The 23,265-nt window shown below is 43.2% G+C and overlaps 1 protein-coding gene across 10 annotated transcripts in view; it reads left to right on the top strand.

Moving 5' to 3' along the window:
- The window catches only part of LOC129700943 (uncharacterized), a 130,218-nt gene that overhangs the window by 83,359 nt on the left and 23,594 nt on the right, over positions 1 to 23,265 (top strand). For 9 of the 10 annotated variants that reach the window (XM_055641794.1, XM_055641786.1, XM_055641787.1 and 6 more), the window contains 3 exons: positions 1,874 to 1,972; positions 4,804 to 4,905; positions 18,207 to 18,584. In XM_055641794.1, the coding sequence (XP_055497769.1) occupies positions 1,874 to 1,972; positions 4,804 to 4,905; positions 18,207 to 18,584 (579 nt within the window). The remainder of the gene's footprint in view (positions 1 to 1,873; positions 1,973 to 4,803; positions 4,906 to 18,206; positions 18,585 to 23,265) is intronic. The other variant, XM_055641795.1, reaches the window with a different exon arrangement.

Genomic DNA, 23,265 nt, shown 5'->3' with positions numbered 1-23,265 from the left:
AGCACTTGTATGCTCTATGCTGGCAGTAGGGCAAACTTCCAATGTCTCTCAGCACAGGTGGGATGTGCATGAAGCTGCAGCTCTTGACTGATTGCTGAGGGAAGTGAAACTGGCTAAATGACCTCAGGATTGTCCAGGACACTGAGGGGTTTCATGGATAGGTATTAAAATGAGATGGTCATACCCAAGGATGTAGGCTGTGTGTGCAAGAATCCTTTGTGGCCAGTCCCCTCGAAACCCCAGGTAACACCTTTTGGATAGTTGTGGAAGTGACCGTTCAGAAAAGAGTAGCAGCAGCAGTTAAGTCAGTGGCATCAGACCTGGCTCTGAGGCAAGGCAAGATGCTCATGAATATTTTTCCTCTGTTTTTACCACGGAGAAAGTCATGAAACCAGAGAATTTAGAAAAGTTAATGCAGATGTCTTGAGGACAGACATATTAAATTTGAGGAGGTGGTGAATGTCCTAAGATGCATAGAGATAGCTAACTCTCGCAAGCCATGTCAAACTGTTATACCTTCTTTCCGATGGCAGGAGTGAAATGAGACCGTGGCCATGGTGATGTGGCTGTCTTTATGAGGCAGCGTCTCCTATAGATCCCTTAGATAGTGGGAAGGTCAGTGCCCATGATGAACCGGCCAGTGTCCACCACTTTTTGTAATCTTCATCCCTGGGCATTCGTGTTGCTGAACCAGGCTGTGATGCAACCAGTGCAACTACTGATGTAACCAGATGCAACCATCAAATGCTCTGTGCTGTACACCTGTTCAAGAGAGTAATTGTTCACATGCTGAATCTCCTCAATCAGGGAGCGATCTAATAGGAATCCGAGGGGTAACCTTTTCCCACAGGCTCTATATGGCTCCTTTTGCTTTCTTACTCTGATTTTTATTGTATTTAACGATATATTGCACACAAATGTTCATAAGATCATGTGATAGCAGTAGAATTAGCCCATTCGGCCCATCAATTCTACTCGGCCATTCAATCACGGTTAATCTACTGTATCTCTCCTTCCTAATCCAATTCTCCTGCCTTCTCCCCATAACCCCTGACCCCCATACTAATCAAGAATCCATATATCTCTGCCTTAAATATAACCATTCACTTTGCCTCCACAGCCTTCTGTGGCAAATCATTCCACAGATTCACCACCCTCTGACAAAATAAATTCCTCCTTATCTCCGTCTTTAAAGAATATCCTTTAATTCTGTGGCCATGACCTCTAATCCTAGACTCTCCTACTAGTGGAAACATCCTTTCCACATCCACTCTTACCAAGCCTTTCACTATTCTGTACGTTTCAATGAGGGCCCCGCTCATTCTTCTAAACTCCAACGAATATAGGCCCAGTGCCGTCAAACGCTCATCTTATGTCATTCCTCGGATCATTCTTGTAAATGGACCCTCACTAGAGTCAGCATATCCTTCCTCAGATGTGGTCCTCACAATCATCCAAATTCGGCCTGACCAATGCCTTATAGAGCCTCAGAAATACATCCCTGTTTTTGTATATAAACCCTCTTGAAATAAATGCGAGCATTGTGTTTGCTTTCTTTACTACCGAATCGACTTGCAGATTAACTTTTTGGGAATCCTGCACTTCCAAGTCTCTTTGCACTTCCAATTTCTGGATTTCCACTGATGACGTCACAATGAGGTGGGCGGGCACGATGGCTCGGCTCGGAGCCCGTTTCACACACACAATATTCCACGAGCTTCAAGTGACGTCACAAGCCCTCCCCGTTCCCCCCCTCCCCCTCCCCCCCCCCGGGTTATTCACACTCTGCATCCCCCAGATTATTCACCCTCCCTATGTTTGATTAAATCAAAGAATGATGGTAATACTAATGACAACTATTCTTGTTATCCAGTTAATGGTCGAAGGTATAATGTAAAAAATGAACAAACTAAAGCAGCAGAGGGGAGCAAAAGGTCAACACCAAGCACCCGAAGCCAAGGTGCATGTCCAGGTACTCCTACCTCACTGTTTACCCACATTCATACAATTACTGTATATTTTGCTTGTATATTTTACATTTGATCCATTATAAAATTACTTGGCTTAAATGTACAAAGACATGATGCAAATCCAGTACTTTTATACAATAGTTATTACTTGCATGTGAATATTCATATGACAGCAGCAGAAATATAAAATAAAAATTAATGAGGAGTAATTGAAAGATCAGGAAACATTCTTCTAAATGGTCACCCCAATAAGTTTTTATATATGCAGTTCAGCCCTGAACAGGCATTTAGTTTTATGCATGTACTGACACGGTAATTTAACTGGACTACACTTCCTACAATGGCTACTAGGAGCGCTGCATGATGGCGACCTCTGCCTACAGCCTTTCTGATTTTCTATCTTTTTTTTATTTTTTGTTTGTTAAAAGTATGTTCTGGAGGATTTGTTTTAGTATTTCTATGTGGGGGAGGGGGGTAGGGTAAGGGGAAACTGTTTCCCAGTCACCTCCTGGCGAGGACGCGACTATTCTCCGAGTCGCGCCCTCGTCTCCTTCTCGCGGCCTACCAACTGGATTGGCGCGGCCTTCCTTGCCGGAGACCGGGGACCGGACCAGAGCTTCAGCAGCGGTGCAGTGCTGGATACATCGCGGAGCGGGCGATGCCTTACCTGGATCGCCGTTTGAAGCTACGGAGTGTTGTGCCTGCAGCTTCAGATTCGCAGAGCTGTGGTTTGCAGAGCTTTCAGCGCGGGGGGAGCTGACCAACATCGCGGCGTCCTGGGATCCCTTTGCCGAGGGCCGCCAGCGTGAATCTCCGCTAAGTTCGGCCTGTGGACTTTTGGAGCCGCAGACTCCGGTAAGAAGTGGCCAATTCGGAGGTCCAAGCCGCTGAGAATGTTTTCCCGTTCCGACATCGGAGTTCCATCATCCCGGTGAGCGGGCCTGAACATCGTGCCACCCGTAGTGGCGACAACGGAGGGCTCGGAAGGCCTCGACCACGGGTGAACAACAGAGGACAACAGCGGAGGAGGACTGAACTTTGGTGCCTTCCCCCACAGTGGGGAACTTTGATACCGCTGTGTGGGGATGTTTATGTTAAAGACTATCGTGTTCTGTGTTCTTTAATTTATTCGTATGGCTGTATGGTGACCACAAATTTCCCTGTACCAATTGGTGCATGTGACAATAAATGTCTCCTGTCATGTCTTGTCTCTTGTCTTCCTCCCCCCCCTTACCTCTCACAAAGATGCCTTCCCCCACTTTCAATTTCTCCGTTTCCGCCGGATCTGCTCCCAAGATGACGCGTTCTATCTGGTGTTGTAGATGGATCCCTCACCTGCGACTCCTCTGTTTCGCGTAGTTCTGCGCTCGCTCCCTCCAGATGGAAGAAAGATAGAGTTCCCCTGGTCCTCACCTTTCACTCGACAGCCTCTGCATCCAACACATCATCCTCTGACATTTCTGTCACCTCTTATGTGGTCCCATCACCAGTCGCATCTTCCCATCCCTTTTCACTTTCAGCAGAGAATGCTCCTTCCGCAACACCTTGGAACACTCAACCCTATCCACCCAAACTATCCCCTCCCCAGGAGATGTCACCTGTCCCTATACCGCAGTGGCTCTTCCGGCACTTATTGAATCAGCAAGTCGGTTGAGGTTATTCCAGAGTGCAGCATTTGTGCAACTAAAAGGGTAAAAGAAGAATTTGATGATAATGACTGTAGAGCTCCTAATGGTTTTTCAGGGAACAACCCCAACCAAGATCTAAATATTCACAGTGACTATGACGCGATGAAACTAAAGCTAAACATGGCCAAAAGCAAATGGTTTTCAAAATGGAATGATGATGACAATTCGGCTCCATAGTTGCAGCTCTCAGAAACTTGATGCAATCTTGTGACAAACTGAGCAATATTTACCCTTCTCTCTACCGCCTGGCAAAATACATGTCGTTGAAATGTAGCATTTGTCTGCACCGCATTACTGCTTCCAACAAAGCAGCAACAGCCATAGCATATTCCGATTTGCCTCCTGTCTCTGGAAGCGTCTTGAAAGTCTCCCAAACTGAAGCTCCAGCACTGTACATTAGTAATGCTCTCCATTGTATGAGCTGCACCGAGATTGCCCCATTAACAAACAGTCCCAGGTTGTCTGTGTTGCCATCAAATTCCTCTGACCGTGCTTCCCAACATGCACTCACTGAACTCGCTTCCCCACTCGGGTCAAAAGAGTTCAACCCCCTAATTCCAGCTGCTTTGATTCCATCAAACATCATGTCTCCCTCAAAAGTTGAACAACACATTTCCTAATCCCATCCTCATCGCCAATGTCAGATTTTAGCTCAATCCGCATAAATGCACTTTAAGCACCACTGAATACAAACATACTTTCTCATTCTGCCATTTTTGTATTCTTACCCACAACATCTGCCACTATTATTGTTACTTTTGTGACCTTTCTGCAACATGCGATGCATTTCAATACAACATCAGTTACCATGACAATTGCCAACAAACATCTTTAAATTATTCCAATGAATATCATGCTTATTTCATTTTGGAGCTTCCAGAACTTTCAAAATATATAATGCATTCCACAAATTTGCCATTTAAAACATCTTTGATATATTTAATATAGGTAGCATCTGATGTAAAAACATATAATTTGAACTTTCTGTTCAAAAATCCATTCATGATCAGCATGAAAATCACAGCTCAACATTTATGCTCACATTAAAAAATTGATAATTATCTGTACCTTTAATGTGCACTGAAGTAAATAATTGATGTATTTTCTTTTCATTGTACAAGTATGCAATTACAATTATTTTCCAGTTGCTATTCAATGCTGCATTGAAATAAGTGAACAGATGAGAGCTGCGGAGAAAGATAGAAAAAAATGTACGACAAAGTTCAAATACCTAAGTCCATATCCAGGTAAAGTCAATTTCAAATAATCTGCACCCACCTTTACAGAGCAGGATGCTCAGATTTTCCAGATTATTACTTCTTTTGCATGTCACATAACAGTTAATACAATTTCTGGTGAACCCGGCGAGTGTAATGACAATGGAAAGTAGACAAGGACAGTGGACTCTTATTCTGGCTGCATACTTGCTCACACTTTGGACCTATAGCTCACACTCCAGACTAACGATTGTCATATGCCAAACAATGAGAATTTACAAACAATGCGGTGCCAGATTACCAGAGTTTTGATGTGTACTTATGCATCACTATACACATCGCTAATTGCAGGCAATGCCCCTGGGCTATGAGATGGGGGTTGTGTCTCTGGAAAATGGTCTATCTTGCAATTTTCCACAAAGCAAAGTCACATCAACTCTGCACATTTCGTTGTCTCTGTACTGTACACTGACAATGACAATTAAAATTGAATCTGAAGAAAGGCAAGTTGAAAAAGAAAATTGGTGTTTAACTATTTACTTTCTGCATATATATTATTTGGCAGCTCATTCCATTGTACACACCATCCTCTGAGTGAAAACGTTGCCCTTCAGGCTCGCATTAAATCTTGCTAGTCTCACCTTAAACCTATGTCGTCTGGTTCTTGTGTTGGAAAGAACTGCAGTTGCTATTTAAGTTGAAAGTAGACACAAAATGCTGAGTCTGAAGAAGGGTCCCGACCCGAAACGTCACCAATTTCTTCTGGTAGAGATGCTGCCCGTCCCGCGGAGTTACTCCAGCATTTTGTGTCTATCGTTGTGGCTAAGGGGATCAGGGGGTATGGAGAGAAGGCAGGTACAGGATACTGAGTTGGATGATCAGCCATGATCATATTGAATGGCGGTGCAGGCTCGAAGGGCCGAATGGCCTACTCCTGCACCTAATTTCTATGTTCTATGTTTCTATGTTCGCTGGTTCTTGATCCCCTTATCCTGGATAAAATACTCTGCATTCACCCTATCCCCCTCATGATTTTACATATCCCTATAAGATCATACCTCAGTCTTCTGCACTCCTAGGAATAAAGTTCTGGACCAAAATGGTCCCACGTAAAGACCTTGAGCAGAAATTAGACATGGAGTTAGGAGATTGACACCGGAAACCGGGGAGGAATAGGATCAGAGGAAATATGCCCATCTGAATGACAATGGCCTATGTTCTGTGGTGGGATCATAGTATTTTAATGGGTTTTACTTACATCTGCAATTCGATCCCTGACTGTAGAAAATTGCATTCCATATGCATAGAAAATATCATACATAGCCAACACTGGAAATATCTAAGCAATCTAAATGCTGTCGTCAAGATATCACTGAAGTATTCTGATCATATTTATGCTTATTTCACATGGCAAACACGGCCATGTAGACTTCCCATTCACTGTCTTAAATACACTTGGTTTTCAAAAAGTAGGTATGTTACAAAACCTACCTGAATCGCCATTGGGAATCTGCCCTCAGCCAGGCCCGCGATTTTGGCGCTGTTTGGAGGGGGCGGGTTTAAAACGCGATTTTTACTAGGCTGTACTAATCGCACATGTTCAGCCTAGTAAATCATTAACGAAAAATCGCTGCAAGACCCGGTCGCAAAAGGTATTATTAGTTTTATAGGCCTCGATAATATAGTTCTAATAGATTTAAAATTACTGTTTCATCTCGCAACCTCTCGCAGCCCCAGGGTTTTATAGAGCAAACAATTAAAGGTATGTACCTTATTTTTACATTAAATGGGGCATATATATATAACCCTATATATCAAATTATCTATAACGAATAGCTCATTTTGGGCTTTTTATATCCCGCAGTATTTTTCTCGGCACTTGAGGGCACTAATCCAGCGCTATGTCAACGTTCTAAACCGGCGCGTTCCACATGAACCCACTAGAAAGCCGATTTAAATGGGCATTTATTTACAGCAATTGAACACTAAATTCCTTCCATTTGGCCTATAAATTAATGTAAATTAGATATAAAAATCATGTTATATTGTGAATTATTTGTGAATAATCTTTGGACACTTAGGCTATTTAAAAATGTTAATCTTTCCTTAAGAAATGGCCTGTTGACTATCCAAGATCACAGCTTTTTTGTAATGTCCATTGAAAATCAATAGGGAACAAGATGCTAATTTCCGAGTATGAAAATGGTCATAACTTTTTTAATACTTGAGATATGAAAGTGAATTTGGTGTCAAATTAAACTTATTGTTATGCTTTATCTGATGGGATAAATTGCAGACTTGATTTTTTAAATCTCAAAATTTTGTAACATTGCTACACAAAAGCATAAAAATCTGTTGTATAAAAGTATAATATGCACTTTATACCCAACGATATCAGAATAAGCAATCAAATGCTCTTGTGCATTTATTTAAAATGAATAATTCTTATACATTGGCATATGGTAGATAATTGATTAAAAATGAAAAGAGCTTTGGTTTGCTTCTTCTGAGATCTTTGAGCATAATGTGCAAATTATAGACACCCCCCCCCCCTCCAATAGCAAGCAGGCAATAGAGGAACAGGTATATAGAAAGATGACCGAAAGAGATTGTCTTAGTGGGTGACTATAACCCGACATATTGACTGGGATTGCTGAATGCCAAAGGCTTAGATGGGCGGAATTAATAAAGTGCAACCAAGAGTTTCCTTGAATCAGTACGTGGGATAGTCTGACCTGAGAAGGGAATATAGTGGAAATTGGGAGAGCATTTTGGGGATGATATTAACAATTCCATAAGTTTTGAGATTGTTTTGAATTGGGACAAGGTGGGGTCCAGTGGGATTGGAGTGTAGCTAATGTTGTTCCTTTATTTAAAAAGGGAAGTAGAAAGAAAATCCAGAGAATTATAGGTTCATGAGCTTCACATTAGTGGTACGGAAACTATTGGAGAGGATTCTTTGGGATAGGATTTACTCCCATTTGGAAGAGAATGGATTCATTAGGGACAGTCAGCATGGCTTTGTATATGGCAGGACATATCTTACTAAAGGGCCTGTCCCACTTACGTGTCCTTGGCACACAAATTACGCGACCACGTGATCGCGTTGAGCCGAGACGGTCGAGCGAAGGTCAGGCGCGTTACATGCGTACGCACAGCCGTCTGGAGCGCGTGACGTCATTTGAAGATGGACACAAAGCTGGAATAACCTAGCGGGACCGGCAGGGTCTCTGGAGAGAGGAATTGGTGACGTTTCGTGTCGAGACTTCTTCAGTCTGAAAAGAAGGGTCTTGACCCGAAACGTCACCCATTGCTTCTTTCCAGAGATGCTGCCGGTCCCGCTGAGTTACTCCTGCATTTTGTGTCTATCTTCAATTTTCTTGGCCCCGCTCTGGGAGTAGAAGTGGGGGTGGATCCGGACCGTAACGGCCGTGAGCCCCAGGCCGAGTTCGGCGATTGTTTGCCTGCTTCTGCTGCTGTTGAAGGTGAGGCGTTGCATCGCGCCAAGGTTTTGGGGCTGTTCCACTTTCACCGTCAGTTCCGCGACAGGCCGTTGGCGCGCAAAGATTTCGTTCACTGCATGATTTCTGGAGCCCCGCCCGATATCAGGACCGCTCCCGCACAACTCCATACCCCTCCACGCTTCTAAGTGGGACCGGCCCCACACGGCTATATGGTGCCCGTACGCCTCAAGCGACCACGAGGTTGCGTAATTTGCGAGCCAAGGACGCGTAAGTGGGACAGAGGGTAGGGCAGTGGATTTTGTCTACTTGGATTTAGTACGGCCTTTGATTAAATCCCCAATGGTAGGCTGATCCAGATTAAGATGCACAGGAGTAATAAAAGAATGAGGGTTGTCCTGGAACGATAGTATACAGGCTATATATATTTAATTGACTTGGACATAAACAGAGACAGGTTAGTTTGCAGATGACACCAAGATTGCTGGGGTTGTAGACTGTGAGTAAGGCTGTCGAGGTATACAGTGGGATATAGGTCAGCTACGGAAATGATCAAATGACAGTTGGAGTTTAATCTGAGCAAATGTGAGATGTTGCACTTCATGAGGGCAAATGTAAGAGGAAAATATACAATTAACTGCATGAATCTTCATGGCATTGATGCACAGAGGGACCTTGGAAACCAAGGTCATAACTCCTTGAAAGTGACAACACAAGTAGATAGAATGGTAAAGAAGGTATATGGTATGCTTGCTTTCATAGGTTGGGGCATTGAGTATAAAAGTCAGGAAGTCATAATGCAGCTTTATAGGATTTCGGTTAGGCAGCATTCGGAGTATTGCGTGCAGTTCTAATCGCCCCATTACAAAAAGTATGTGGAGGCTTTGGAAAGGGTGCAGAGGAGGTATATGAAAATTATATTGGGGACATTAGCTACAGGGAGAAGTTTGCAGACTTGGATTATTTTTGTTGGAACACTGGCAAAATCTGATAGATCTATATAAAATTATTAGAGGCAGAACTGTTTTATCAGGATGGAAAATCATATACTAGAGGACCTAGCTGTAAGGTGAGAGGGGAAAAGTTTAAAGAAGCTGTGCAAGGCAACTTTTTTTCACAATGAAGGTGGTGAGTGCCAGAAAATGCACTGCCGGGGATGATGATTAAGGTAGATACAATGATGGCATTTAAGAGACTTTTGGATACGTTTCACATGGGAGGGCTGGTCCCCCAACACAATATTCCACCTCTCCATCAATTCCAATATACACACCCACATACACACACCTTCCACCTCACACACACAGGTACACTCACACACACACACATACACTCACCCACACACAGACTCACACTGCCACACACCCACATACACTCCCACACAGACACACACACATACACTATCTCTCACACACACACATATACACACACAAATTTACACACACATACACACTCACACGTACACACTCCCTCACACACACATATATATGACAGTAAACTTTCTTGAATCTACTCACATGGCTGAATGCGGCCTCTCCACTGCGGGGCTTCCGCAGTCAGCGGCACTTCCGCAATCAACGTGACCTCTGCACTTACCGGAAATTACGCAATCAGCACGACCTTTGCACTCACCGGAAATTACGCAATCAGCGCGACCTGTCCACCAAGCGGAAGTCACGAAATGAGCGTGACTTTTGGACTAAAGTTGTTCTTACCTTGCTAATAAATGGAACATCCTTGTAGAAAATCTACAGACTGAAGAAATGGTTGAAGACAGAAGAATATCTCCACCGAGCGTTAATAAACGTAGTTCAAGTCAAGGTACTCATCCAACTTATCTCCCGCCACCCACATGTTCGTGCAGCACTTTACAAACCTATTTCAATAGCAGTTGTACACACGTTGAGTTAAAAAATAATCTGCCTGGTACAAAATAACTTAGCTAATTCTAATATGTATAGTGACATGAAATATAATCAGGACTGGATGCAGTATATTTTTACAAACTGACCATTTTGCTTTTTGTTTTTTTAGTAAAATTCAATTTTACAGTAGTTGTTTGAAGTGTTCAGAAGTAGGCATATAGGGGGTATTATGCTGAGACCACATTCTTGATATACTGTACATTTATAATCTTAAGAGCCTGTCCCATTTAGGCTATTTTTTAGGCTGTTGCCACATGGTCACCGGGGTCGTGAGTCGTCTCAGTCGCCCAAAGATCCATAGTGTCTGTTGACGCTGGATGTTCAAACATTTTTGGCAACTGTCGGCGACAGTGGGTCGATGCCAATGAGCGTATCTTGACTTCTCCTGACATAGTTGCTGTTGTAGGTTGTCACCGGTGCTGACTTCGGTGAATTCCATTGGCGACTACCTACGTCAACCAGCGACAGATACCGGCGACTGAATTGTCTTCATTTGTCGCCGACAGGGTAGCTTGTCGTAGCTTGTTGCGGGTGGACGTAGGTTAACCTCGGTTGTCGTAGGTTGTCGCCTAGGTGGTCGTAGGTATGGTCATAGGTAGACGTCCTAATGGGTTGCCGGTTGTCAGTAGCTTGCCGTCGACTAGGTGGTAGGTTGTTGTAGCTTGTCGTAGACATTGTCGTAGGGGAGGTCTAGTCGCCGTTTTTTCAGCGACCTGCTACGACTATGACAGTCGCTGGCAATCGCCTAAGTGGGACAGGCCCTTCAATGTTTATTCTGTAGAAACAGTTGAATTCATATAATAATTTCGGTATTGCTAGAATGTTTTTGCTGGCATTCAGAGCAGTCCTTCCATAAGCTAGTTTACTGTTGATTCAAATGTATTCCATTGCAGTCATTGGACTCTGTCTCCAGAACTGCTGTGCTACAATGCTGAGAACTAAATTCTGCACATTGTATATTCACCTTTGCTCTACCTATTTGGCTTGAATGTATTTATGTACAGTATTATCTGATTTGATTGGATAGTATGCAAAACAAAGATTTTCACACTTGACAATGATAACCCTAAACCTTATATCCCTTGATACTTTGATGTCCAAGAATCTAATTTTCTCTTTTTAACAGCCTTCCGACTAGAGAATTCCAAAGTCACACCACCCTTTAAAGATTTATTTCCGAGTCAGTCCTAAATGCATCTCCCCTTATGTTGATACATTGCCCCCTGGTTCTAACTTCTTCAGCCAAGGGAAACAACTTGGATAAGCAGGCGAAAATTGTACATAATACTCTCAGTGCTATTCACCAAGACATTATACAATTTTACCAGAACTTCCTTATTCCTACATTTAGATACATTATAAAGACTAACATGTAGGAGAATTGAGAATTTAGTTGCCTGGTAGACCATATGTTTTGCCTCAAATCTGAGGTCTTCAAATACTCTTTTTCTCAAATGACCACAGGCTTGACTGGTGCATTGAAGGCTGGTGAATTTCATCATCAGTGTCAGCCGTCACCAAGGAGTGACTCCCGAGACATGGGAATTACACAAACTGAAATACAATGTATTCTTCTTCTGCCTGCTGAACTGCTTAATCCATCACTTTACCACAAAGACACGTCCAGGAAGATTCCTAACAGTTGACTGCTTTTAAACTATTGAGAAAAATAAGGCTGCAGAGCAATAATTGGCACAAAGGCACCAAAGCAACTGAGTGACATCAGCCAAAGTAAATTTACAAATGAGACATAATTGGGAAAGATGTAAAGACTACTCAGTAGGCTTTTTCAGAGAGCCCGCGTATCTGGCAACTTTGGTCACTGCAGCAACAATATTCCTTGCTCTGATACTGATCTGTGAATCGAACAATTGTGACTGATTTGAATGTCCTCAGTTATCAGTATTTCCACATACTCGCAAGCTACTTTAGGTTCTGAGATTGATTTATCTCTTGACCACAGCTTCTTCCCTTAACAAATGGATTTCCAGCATCAGGAATCTGGAATGAAAAATAAAATCAAAAGCTAATTTTAATAATAGTGATTAAGAAAACACCAGAATTTTTAGGAAGTTCCAATAATTTTACTGATAGCCTTTGAGGAAGGAAATTTGCTGCCCTTATCATGTCTGATCGACATGCAACTTTAGAGAACAACAATGTAAGTGGTTCCTAACTGCTCTCTGAAATGACATAAAATGCTGGAGTAACACAGCGGGTCAGGCAACATCTCTAGAGAATGTATAGAGTTGACGTATTATGCTGAGATCCTTCTTCAGACTGATTGTAGTAGTGGGAGAGAAAACGTGAAGAGAGCTGGGAGGCAGAACAAAGCCTGGCAAGTAATAGATGGGTACAGGTGATGGTGTTTTATGGGGGGGTGGGGATTTAGATGGGTGGACAAAGGTTGGCGGGCATAAGATGCATGATATATGAAGCCAGAGGAATGAATATAGGTGGAAGCAGATAAGGGGAGTGGAAAGGGAGAAATGGATGCACATACAAGTGGGACCCAGAGAGGGGGACGGGTGGTTTGTTCATCTAAAATTGGCATATTCAATGTTCATAACGTTGGTTGTAAGCTACCCAAATGGAACTGAACGCTCCTCCATTGCCAGGATGATGCCCCACACTCTTTCAGTCCAGAGACTACTCCATTGCAAGTGAAGCCACACTCAAACTAGAGGAACATCACATAAGGTGACTCCTCTTGGGTAGCTTACAACCCAATAGAATGAACATGAAATTCTCCCTTTTTAGGTAAACAACCCCATTCCCACCCTCCTTTTCCCCCTCTCTTCTATGTGCCCTACCTGTATGTACATCCATTTCTCTCTTCAACCCCACTCCCATCCCCAACTCCCTTCCATTTATATTTCTTCCTCTAGCTTCAAATTCCATACCTATCCTTTTCTCACCTTCTTTATCTTTTCATCTCGGCTTTATCCAACAATCTGCCTGTATCAACCTGTAGCTTATCAGACTTTGTTCTGCCTCCACTTCTCAACCAGCTTTCTCCCCCCCCCCCCCCCCCCCCCCCCCCCACTGCTGCAATCAGTCGAAGAAGTGTCCCGAACCGAAATTTTGCCTAGGTGCTTCCTGACCCACTGAATTATTCGATATAACTTGTTTGTTAAAGCAGCATCTGCAGTTCCTTGTATCTGCCCTCTGAAATAGCTTGGCTTTGCATTCAGATATATGAAATTGTTACGTTTATAGAAATATCAAAACTAGACAGGACACTGCAAGCCCTACAGTGCAGATGTGGATATGAGGCTGTTGCTCCCAGCTGGCCTTTCATATCCTCCTCCAGACCATCTGGGGACTAGTATTGAAATTGGGAGAGCTGTTCCACAGACTGTTCAAGATTATACAGTGCTCTCCATAATGTTTGGGACAAAGACCTATCATTTATTTATTTGACTCTGTACTCCACAATTTGAGATTTGTAATAGAAAAAAAATCACATGTGGTTAAAGTGCACATTGTCAGATTTTATTAAAGGTAATTGTTATACATTTTGGTTTCACCATGTAGAAATTGCAGCTGTGTTTATACATAGTGTGCCCCCCCCCCCCCCCCCCCCGCAATTTCAGGGCACCATAATGTTTGGGACACATGGCTTCACAGGTATTGCTCAGGTGTGTTTAATTGCACCCTTAATGCAGGTATAAGAGAGCTCTCAGCACCTAGTCTTTCCTCCTGTCTTTCCAACACCTTTGGAAACTTTTATTGCTGTTTATCAACATGAGAATCAAAGTTGTGCCAATGAAAGTCCCATTATGAGACTGAGAAACAGAATAAAACTATTAGAGACATCAGCCAAACCTTAGGGTTACCAATATCAACTATTTGGAACATCATTATGAAGAAAGAGAGCACTGTTTGAGCTTACTAATCGCAAAAGGACTGGCATGCTAAGGAAGACCTCCACAGCTGATGACAGAAGAATTCTCTCTATAATAAAGAAAAATCCCCAAACACCTGTCCGACAGATCAGAAACACTCTTCAGGAGTCAGGTGTGGATTTGTCAATCCCCAAAAATCCCCAAACACCTGTCCGCAGAAGACTTCATGAACAGAAATACAGAGGCTACGTTGCAAGATGCAAACCACTGGTTAGCCGCAAAAATGGGATGGCCATGTCACAGTTTGCAGGTTACAGATTAACTTATATCAGAGTGATGGCAAGAGCAAAGTGTGGATGGGAGAAGGAACTGCCCAAGATCCAAAGCATACCACCTCATCTGTGAAACACGATGGTGGTGGTGTTATGGCCTGGGCATGTATGGCTGCTGAAGGTACTGGCTCACTTATCTTCCTTGATGATACAACTGCTGGTGGTAGGAGCATAATTAATTCTGTTTAGACATATCGTATCTGCTCAAGTCCAAACAAATGCATCAAAACGCATTAGTCGGCAGTTCATTCTACAGCAAGACAATGATCCCAAACATACTGGTAATGGGCCTGTCCTTAGGCGATTTTTCGGACTGCTGGCGACTGTCAAGTTGCCGGCAGTCGCCTAATAAAGCGGGAACTGGCACGGCGACTGTCAGTGGAACACCCACACACATCGCAAAAGCGGGGGCCAGGCCAGGGGGGAGGGCCAAGGAGATACGGACACACATCATGATGAACGGGAAATTTGGTGCTGTAATTAAGACAGCAAGCACAGTGTACGGTAAGTCCTTTAAAAGAGCGGGAAGAGGAGGGGGAAGAGGAGAGGGTGGGAGGGAAGCGGGGAGAAGGAGTGGAGACAACTTTTAAGAAGCCAGACAACTTTTAATAAGTCAGAGATACACAGCTGTGAAGTTCGGTGGACATTTAACCTTACCGGTCGGTTATCCTTGGTTCTGAAAACGACTGCTTAAGTTTTTTTTCCCCAATGAGCCAATGAAAATGACCGGTCAGCAAAGGCGATTAAAAATACGTACGACTACCTCGACTACCTACAACTACATGGCGACCCCACTACAACGACACCTATGACTGCAGGATTATCGATTATCTCCATGGCGACCAATTTATAGTCGCAGACAAATTTTCAACATGATGAAATATTTGCGGTGACCATACTGAGGCTGCGACAAGTTCCCAGAATGAGGGAACTCCTCGCGACCATGAAGGAGACTCACCAGAGACCACCAGCTAACGTGTGGCGACCATGTGGCAAGCGCAGAGTCTCCTGCACTTGCCTAAAAAGTCACCTAAGCAACAAAGGAGTTTTTCAAAGCGAAAAAATTGTCAATTTTTGAGTAGCCAAGTCAATCACCTGATCTAACCCAATTGAACATGCTTTTTATCTGCTGAAGAGAAAACTGAAGGGGACTAGCCCCCAAAACAAGCATAAGCTAAAGATGGCTGCAATACAGGCCTGGCAGAGCATCACCAGAGAAGACATCCAGCAACTGGTGATGTCCATGAATCGCAGACTTCAAGCAGTCATTGCATGCAAAGGATATGCAACAAAATACTAAACATGACTATTTTCATTTACAGGACATTGCTGAGTCCCATACATTATGGTGTCCTGAAATGGGGGGGGGACGATGTATAAACACTGCTGTGATTTATACATGGTGAAACCAAAATGTATAAAAATGGCCTTTATTAAAATCTGACAATGTGCATTTTAACCACATGTGATTTTTTCTATCACAAGTCTCAAATTGTGGAGATAGACAAAAAGTTGCGGCGACCATACTGAATCCGCGACAAGTTCCCAGAATGAGAAACTCAGCGGGTGAGGCAGCATCTATGGAGCGAAGGAAATAGGCAACTTTTCGGGTCAAACCCCTTCTTCAGACTGATGTGAGGGTGGGGGGGCAGGCAAAAGAAAGGAAGAGGTGGGGCCAGTGGGCTGAGGGGGAGCTGAGAAGGGGAGGGGAAAGTAAGGACTACCTGAAATTAAAGGTCAATGTTCATACCGCTGGTGTACAAACTGCCCAAGTGATATATGAGATGCTGCTCTTCCAATTTATGGTGGTCCTCACTCTGGCCATGGAGGAGGCCCAGGCCAGAAAGGTCGGATTCGGAATGGGAGGGGGAGTTGAAGTGCTGAGCCACCGGGAGATCAGGTTGGTTATTACGAACCGAGCGGAGGTGTTCAGCGAAGCGATCGCCAAGCCTCTGCTTGGTCTCACCGATGTAGACCAGCTGACATCTAGAGCAGTGGATGCAATAGATGAGGTTGGAGGAGGTGCAGGTGAACCCCTGCTGCACCTGAAGTGGAGTATAGAGGCAAACAAATAAATAAATGATGAGTATTTGTCCCAAACATTATGGAGGGCACTAAGTCATATTTGTATAATCATATTGAATTCTGAACAATTGTCATATTTAGTTCACAGCAGGTGATGAATTAACTAACATTTGCGATAATACCTTTTCACCACCAGGTTACTGTTGGAGAAGCATCTTCACAGTCTATGATAACATCTATTTTGGTGTCACTGCAAACTTATTAATCATACCTTCAACATTCTCATCTAAATTGTTGTTGTAAATGACAAATAGTGAAGGGGCGTAACACTAATCTCTGATAACACCACGTCACAAACCAATAAGCAACCTTGCACTACGTTCCTCTGTTTCCTACTATGAAGTCAATTCTTTACCCTGTTAGCTAGTTCTCCCTGGATCCTGTGCACTCTCTCCTTCCAGAGTAGCCTTCCATATGGCACCTTACCAAAGGCTTTGCTAAAATCCTTGTAGACTACATCTGCAGCTCTGCCATCATCAATCTGAGTTACTTTTTCAAACAACTCAATCAAATTTGGGAAGTATGATCTCCCACAAAACAAAACCATACTGACTTTCCCTAGTAAACCCCTGGCTTTGCAAATCCATGTATATCTTATCTCCCAGAATCCTGTCCAGTAACTTTTCTGTTAAGCTTATTGTTCCCACAATCTCTTTCACAGCCCTCCTTAATTAGAGGCACAACATTAGCCACCCTCTCGTCATCCAGTACCGTACCCGTGACAAATGATGATTCGTATATCTCAGCCACTGCTTCTGCAATTTCTTATCTCGCTACCCACAGTATCCTTGGATATATTTGATCAGGCCCAATAGATTTATCTACCTTTAAATGTGTTGGGACTACCTCGACTGTAATACGGACTGTCCTCAAGACATCCCCTCTAACTTTCCCAACTTCCCTCCTCTTCATGTAGTAAAAACAGAGGAAAATTGCCGGGCTTTGTGTTTCTCCATCTCCTTTCCAACTTTCTTCTCCCAACTACAATCAGTCTGAAGAAGGTTCCCAACCTGAAACGTTGCCTGTCAATGTCCTCCAGAGATACTGCCTGACCTGCTGAGTTACTGTGATTTACTACAAAAGAGTTGGTTGTTGACTCATGGGTAAAAAGAGGTTGAACTCAACCTTGCCGTCATCATCAGAGCTGCTTTAGAGCTAGCAAACAGCTTCATGTTTCTCAACATCTATATAAGCAGCAACTTAACCTGGTCCCTTCACACTGATGCAGTGATCAAAAAAGCCTGCCCTTTGGTGATCCACTTATTATACATGTGGTTGGCACTGCAGGTCGTGCAGCTATCTCATAGATCCAGCAACTTGCAATCAATCCTGCGTTTGTAGGCTTCCCTAGTGTGCTCTGGTTTCTTCTAACATCCCAAAAATATGCTAATTATTGCCTGCTGTAAAATGTAGGTGTCGGCGGCTGGAGGGAGGATCAGGTGGTGCTTGTGGAATTCGCAGAGAGAACAGATTACAGAGAAGTAAATGAGGGAATGGAATTGATGAAATTGTTCATAGAACTGACACTAATTCTATATGCCAGAGCAGCCTTCTCTGTCACAAGGATATATGTTAAGCATAATAATATAGAGGTACAGATAGCTCGTTCTAGTCGAGAAAGAATTTGGCAATGACACATCTATATTTTGTATCCAGCTGAGAAATTATTCTCTTTTGTAGAAAGACGACAGATGAAGGAAGCACATGAATCTAGACGAAAATCTTCACCAGGCATCTACTGTCTAGATCCAACTCCATCAAACGATGTATGTCTAGATCCATTTCCATCAAAGGTCGCATGTCTAGATCCATGTTCATCAAACATCGTATGTCTAGATCGATGTTCATCGGGTGCCTTGTGTCTAGATCCATATCCATCACACATTGTATGTCTAGATCCATGTTCATCAAACGTCGTATGTCTAGATCCATGTTCATCAGATGCCTTATGTCTAGATCCCTGTTCAACAGATGTCTTATGTCCAGATCCCTGTTCAACAGATGTCTTATGCCCAGATCCCTGTTCATCAGATGCCTTGTGTCCAGAAACCTGTACAGGTGCGTATCTTCTCACCTATATTCAGACCTTACTCATAACGTAAATAACCGTTTTGAATCCCTTGTTAATTCAGACTGCATATGACTAACCATTTGATAAATTTATAACATCATAATGTTACAATATGTAAGTCTAAATGTATAGAAAATATAAAACATACTCTGTATTTGTCATAGTTTGTTGCTGTATATTTGCCGCTCATTGTTGAACTACTTTTTAATAACACAGGCTCTCTTGCAGTTTTTTCTTGCCAACAGCACAAGGGTATGAAAATATACATAAACATTATTTAAATGGTCTGATTATAGACATCATCTTCTCAATGTACATTTAAGTTTGAATGATGCCCATCATTACAATTAAAGAATGCTCCTCCAGTAGTTAGTTCCAGTTGTACTTGATCCACTTTTGAGCTTAGAAAATAGATATTTATTTGTTCTATAATCAAGGTACCATTAGTCCGACCAGCTTTTATTAGCCATCTCTATTTACCCTAAGATTGTGACTATGATCTGGCCTCTTGACCTGGCAGTAGTCCTTCTGGTGCTATTGTGTCGGTAGCTCCAGGATTTGGGTCCAGCAATGACAGAGGAATAATATATTCCCATAGCTTGGAAGGGAATTTGTAGGTAGTGGTGTTCCCACACACCCGTTTTCCTTATCCTTTTTGGTGGGAAATGTTATGGGTTTGTGAAGTGCTGTTGCAGCAGTCACAGTACATAACTACAGTGCATTTGCACTGCAACGTGGCATTTGCACTGCACCAGGTTAATTCCCGGGACGGCGGTACTGACATATCATGAAAGAATGGGTCGACTGAGCTTGTGTTCACCTGAATTTAGAAGGATGACAGGAGATCTTATAGAAACAGGTAAAATTCTAATGGACAGGCTACCAGGAGGAGGTGGCTGATCTAGCACTCTGGTGCCAGGTCAACAGCCTCCTCTTGAACATCTGAAAAACGAAGGAGCTGATCATGGACTTTAGGAGGGCACATCATCCGAGGACGTACACTCCATTGAGGATAAATGGGGATCCTGTGGATAGAGTGAACTGTTTTAAATATCTGGGAGTCCACATCTCCGAGGATATGACATGGGCATCACACGCCTCAGCACTCGTGAGTAAGGCAAGGCAGCGCCTTTACCACCTCAGGCAATTGAGGAAATTCAGAGTGTCTCCGAGGATCCTCCAGTGCTTCTACGCAGCGGCGGTGGAAAGCATCTTGTCCGGGAACATTACCATCTGGTTTGGGAATTGCTCTGCCAAGGACAAGAAGGCTCTGCAGAGAGTAGTGCGTTCGGCCGAACGCACTATGGGAACTTTACTTGTCCCCCTGCAGGAACTATACATCAGGAGGTGCAACTCCAGAGCCAACAATATCATGAGAGACCCCTTCCACCCCTGCAACGGACTGTTCCAGCTGCTATGGTCAGGCAAACGCCTCCGTTGCCATGCGGTGAGAACAGAGAGGTTGAGAAGGAGTTTCTTCCCAGAGGCAATTCGGACTGTAAACGCCTATCTCACGAGGGACTAACTCTACTGAACGTTTTTCCTTCCATTATTTATTATGTAAAGGTATATGTGTGTTATGATTGTGTTTATAGTTTGTTTGGTTGTTTGTCTTTTTGCACAAAAGTCCGCGAGCATTGCCACTTTCATTTCACTGCACATCTCGTATGTGTATGTGACAAATAAACTTGACTTGACTTGACTTGACTAGATGCAGGAAAAATGTTCCCGATGTTGGGGGAGTCCAGAACCAGGGGGTAACAGTTTAAGAATATGGGGTAGACCATTTAGGACTGAGATGAGTAAACATTTTTTCACCCAGAAAGTTGTGAATCTGTGAAATTCTCTGCCGCAGAATGCAGTGGAGGGCAATTCACTGGATGATTTCAAGTGAGAGTTAGATTTAGCTCTTAGGGCTAAAGGAATCAAGGGATATGGGGAAAAAGCAGGAACGAGGTGCTGATTTCAGATGATCAGCCATGAATGGTGGTGCTGGCTCAAAGGGCTGAATGGCCTACTCCTGCACCTATATTTCTATGTTTCTAACCACTATTATCCACTGCTGCTTAGGATGGTTGATGTGTGTCTAGCAGGCTGGCAGCCAGGTACTTGATGATGTTGAACTTCTTGAGAGTTGTTGGAGCTACGCTCATCTAGGCGGGCGGAGAGCGTTTATTCAGTCCCATTTTGAGGATTGTGGAAATAATTTGAGAGGTCAATCACTTGCTGTAGGGCATCCATCCTCTGAACCTTTTATAATCACATGTACGTTGGGTTTCTGGTCAATGGTGACGTGCTAGCTGAGAGGCGCTTGGCCATGGTAAAGCTATTAAATGCCAAGAGTAGTTGAGGAACACTAATTGGAACTAAACATTTCCTGTCAACTTTGTGGCCACCTATATAATGATTGAATGTTGCCTGTATTTGCAGTATGAAGGAAGGGACTGTTTTATTTGCTGAGGAGTTTGAAATGAAATTGCTCACTGTGCAGGTATTATTCAACATGCCCAATTCTGACCATGTGATGGAATGAGAAGATAACGGGATGATGTATTCCCTGAGGACCTCCTGCAGATATGTCCGGTGCTGGATGATTGCTCTTCAGCAATCATATTAATCATCCTTTGTGTCATATATATGTCTATACGTTGGAGTTTGTTTCCCAATTATGCAATTGATTTCACCTGGTCAAAGTCAGCTCCTTGTCCATGTTTGGACCACTGCTGTAATGAGATCTGAGTCTGGTGACCTAGGAAAATCTAAGCTTGGGATTGATGAGCAGGTTATTGTTGAGTAAATGCCTCTTGATAGCAATGTTCCTGACATCTTTCATCCCATTACCAATGATTGAGGGTAGACTAGATTGGGCAGTAATCAGCTAAATGTTTTGTCCTACAATTTGTGAACTAGCAGACCTAGGCACTTTTTAAACTTTATTGGGTAGATAATAGTTTTGTAACTGAAGTGGAGGAGCTCAGCTTGAGGTGCAACTAGTTCTTAGGTGTAAGTCTGAAAAATTACAACTGGAATATTGTCTGGTCACCTTGTCCTTGCGGTCTCCAGGACTCTGTGGTTTCTTGATTCATGGACAAAATCCAATTGGCTGAAGAGAATAGAGATAATTCTTGGAGTTTCAACCTATTAGCAATTGAATTATCAGCCGCATGAACAACCATATGCGGTAAGATTGCAGAGCTATGATGGCATCCATTGTTTGTTAAATTGCTTTGTTCTGTTTAATGAATACTGTTTATCGCTTTAGCATGATCTCCACTGTCGTAGATTCATTAGGCCAGCATCTCATATTTTGATTGGTTGGGTGCTGCTCCAGGCTTGCCTGTCGACACAGTTAATTGAAATTGGGACAACCCTCTGGTTTCATCGTAATGGCAGAATGGGATAGTGCCAGGCCACGAGGTTACACAAGAAAGCAAGAGTAGGGCACTCAAGGCTCCTCAATCTTAACTGCCATTCAATATGACCATGGCTTATCCATGTTGGCCTCAACTCCTCTTTTCTGCCAGTTCCCCGTAACCTATAATTCTCGATTTTTAAAGATACATTTAATGATTTTGTTTTTATCCTCTGGGCAGAAAATTCCAGATTTTCACTACGCTCTGGGAAAAAAATTGTTTTAAATGAGCAGCCTCTTGTATCAATATCACCTTATTCAACTCTCTTCCACTAGTGAAAACATAGAAACATAGAAACATAGAAATTAGGTGCAGGAGTAGGCCATTCGGCCCTTCGAGCCTGCACCGCCATTCAATATGATCATGGCTGATCATCCAACTCAGTATCCCGTACCTGCCTTCTCTCCATACCCCCTAATCCCCTTAGCCACAAGGGCCACATCTAACTCCCTCTTAAATATAGCCAATGAACTGGCCTCAACTACCCTCTGTGGCAGAGAGTTCCAGAGATTCACCACTCTCTGTGTGAAAAAAAGTTCTTCTCATCTCGGTTTTAAAGGATTTCCCCCTTATCCTTAAGCTGTGACCCCTTGTCCTGGACTTCCTTAACATCGGGAACAATCTACCTGCATCTAGCCTGTCCAACCCCTTAAGAATTTTTGTGAGTTTCTATAAGATCCCCTCTCAATCTCCTAAATTCTAGAGAGTATAAACCAAGTCTATCCAGTCTTTCTTCATAAGACAGTCCTGACATCCCAGGAATCAGTCTGGTGAACCGTCTCTGCACTCCCTCTATGGCAATAATGTCCTTCCTCAGATTTGGAGACCAAAACTGTACGCAATACTCCAGGTGTGGTCTCACCAAGACCCTGTACAACTGCAGTAGAACCTCCTTGCTCCTATACTCAAATCCTTTTGCAATGAAAGCTAACATACCATTTGCTTTCTTTACTGCCTGCTGCACCTGCATGCCTACCTTCAATGACTGGTGTACCATGACACCCAGGTCTCGCTGCATCTCCCCCTTTCCCATTCGGCCACCATTTAGATTATTATCTGTTTATTAATCTGTAGATTATTGTCTGCTTTCCCGTTTTTGCCACCAAAATGGATAACCTCACATTTATCCACATTATACTGCATCTGCCAAACATGTGCCCACTCACCCAGCCTATCCAAGTCACCTTGCAGTCTCCTAGCATCCTCCTCACAGCTAACACTGCCCCCCAGCTTAGTGTCATCCGCAAACGTGGAG

Source organism: Leucoraja erinacea, chromosome 10 (genome assembly GCF_028641065.1).
Source record: "Leucoraja erinacea ecotype New England chromosome 10, Leri_hhj_1, whole genome shotgun sequence".
Lineage (NCBI taxonomy): Eukaryota > Metazoa > Chordata > Chondrichthyes > Rajiformes > Rajidae > Leucoraja > Leucoraja erinaceus.
Note: the sequence above shows the minus strand (reverse complement) of the source record. Positions and strands in the feature narration are given on the sequence as shown.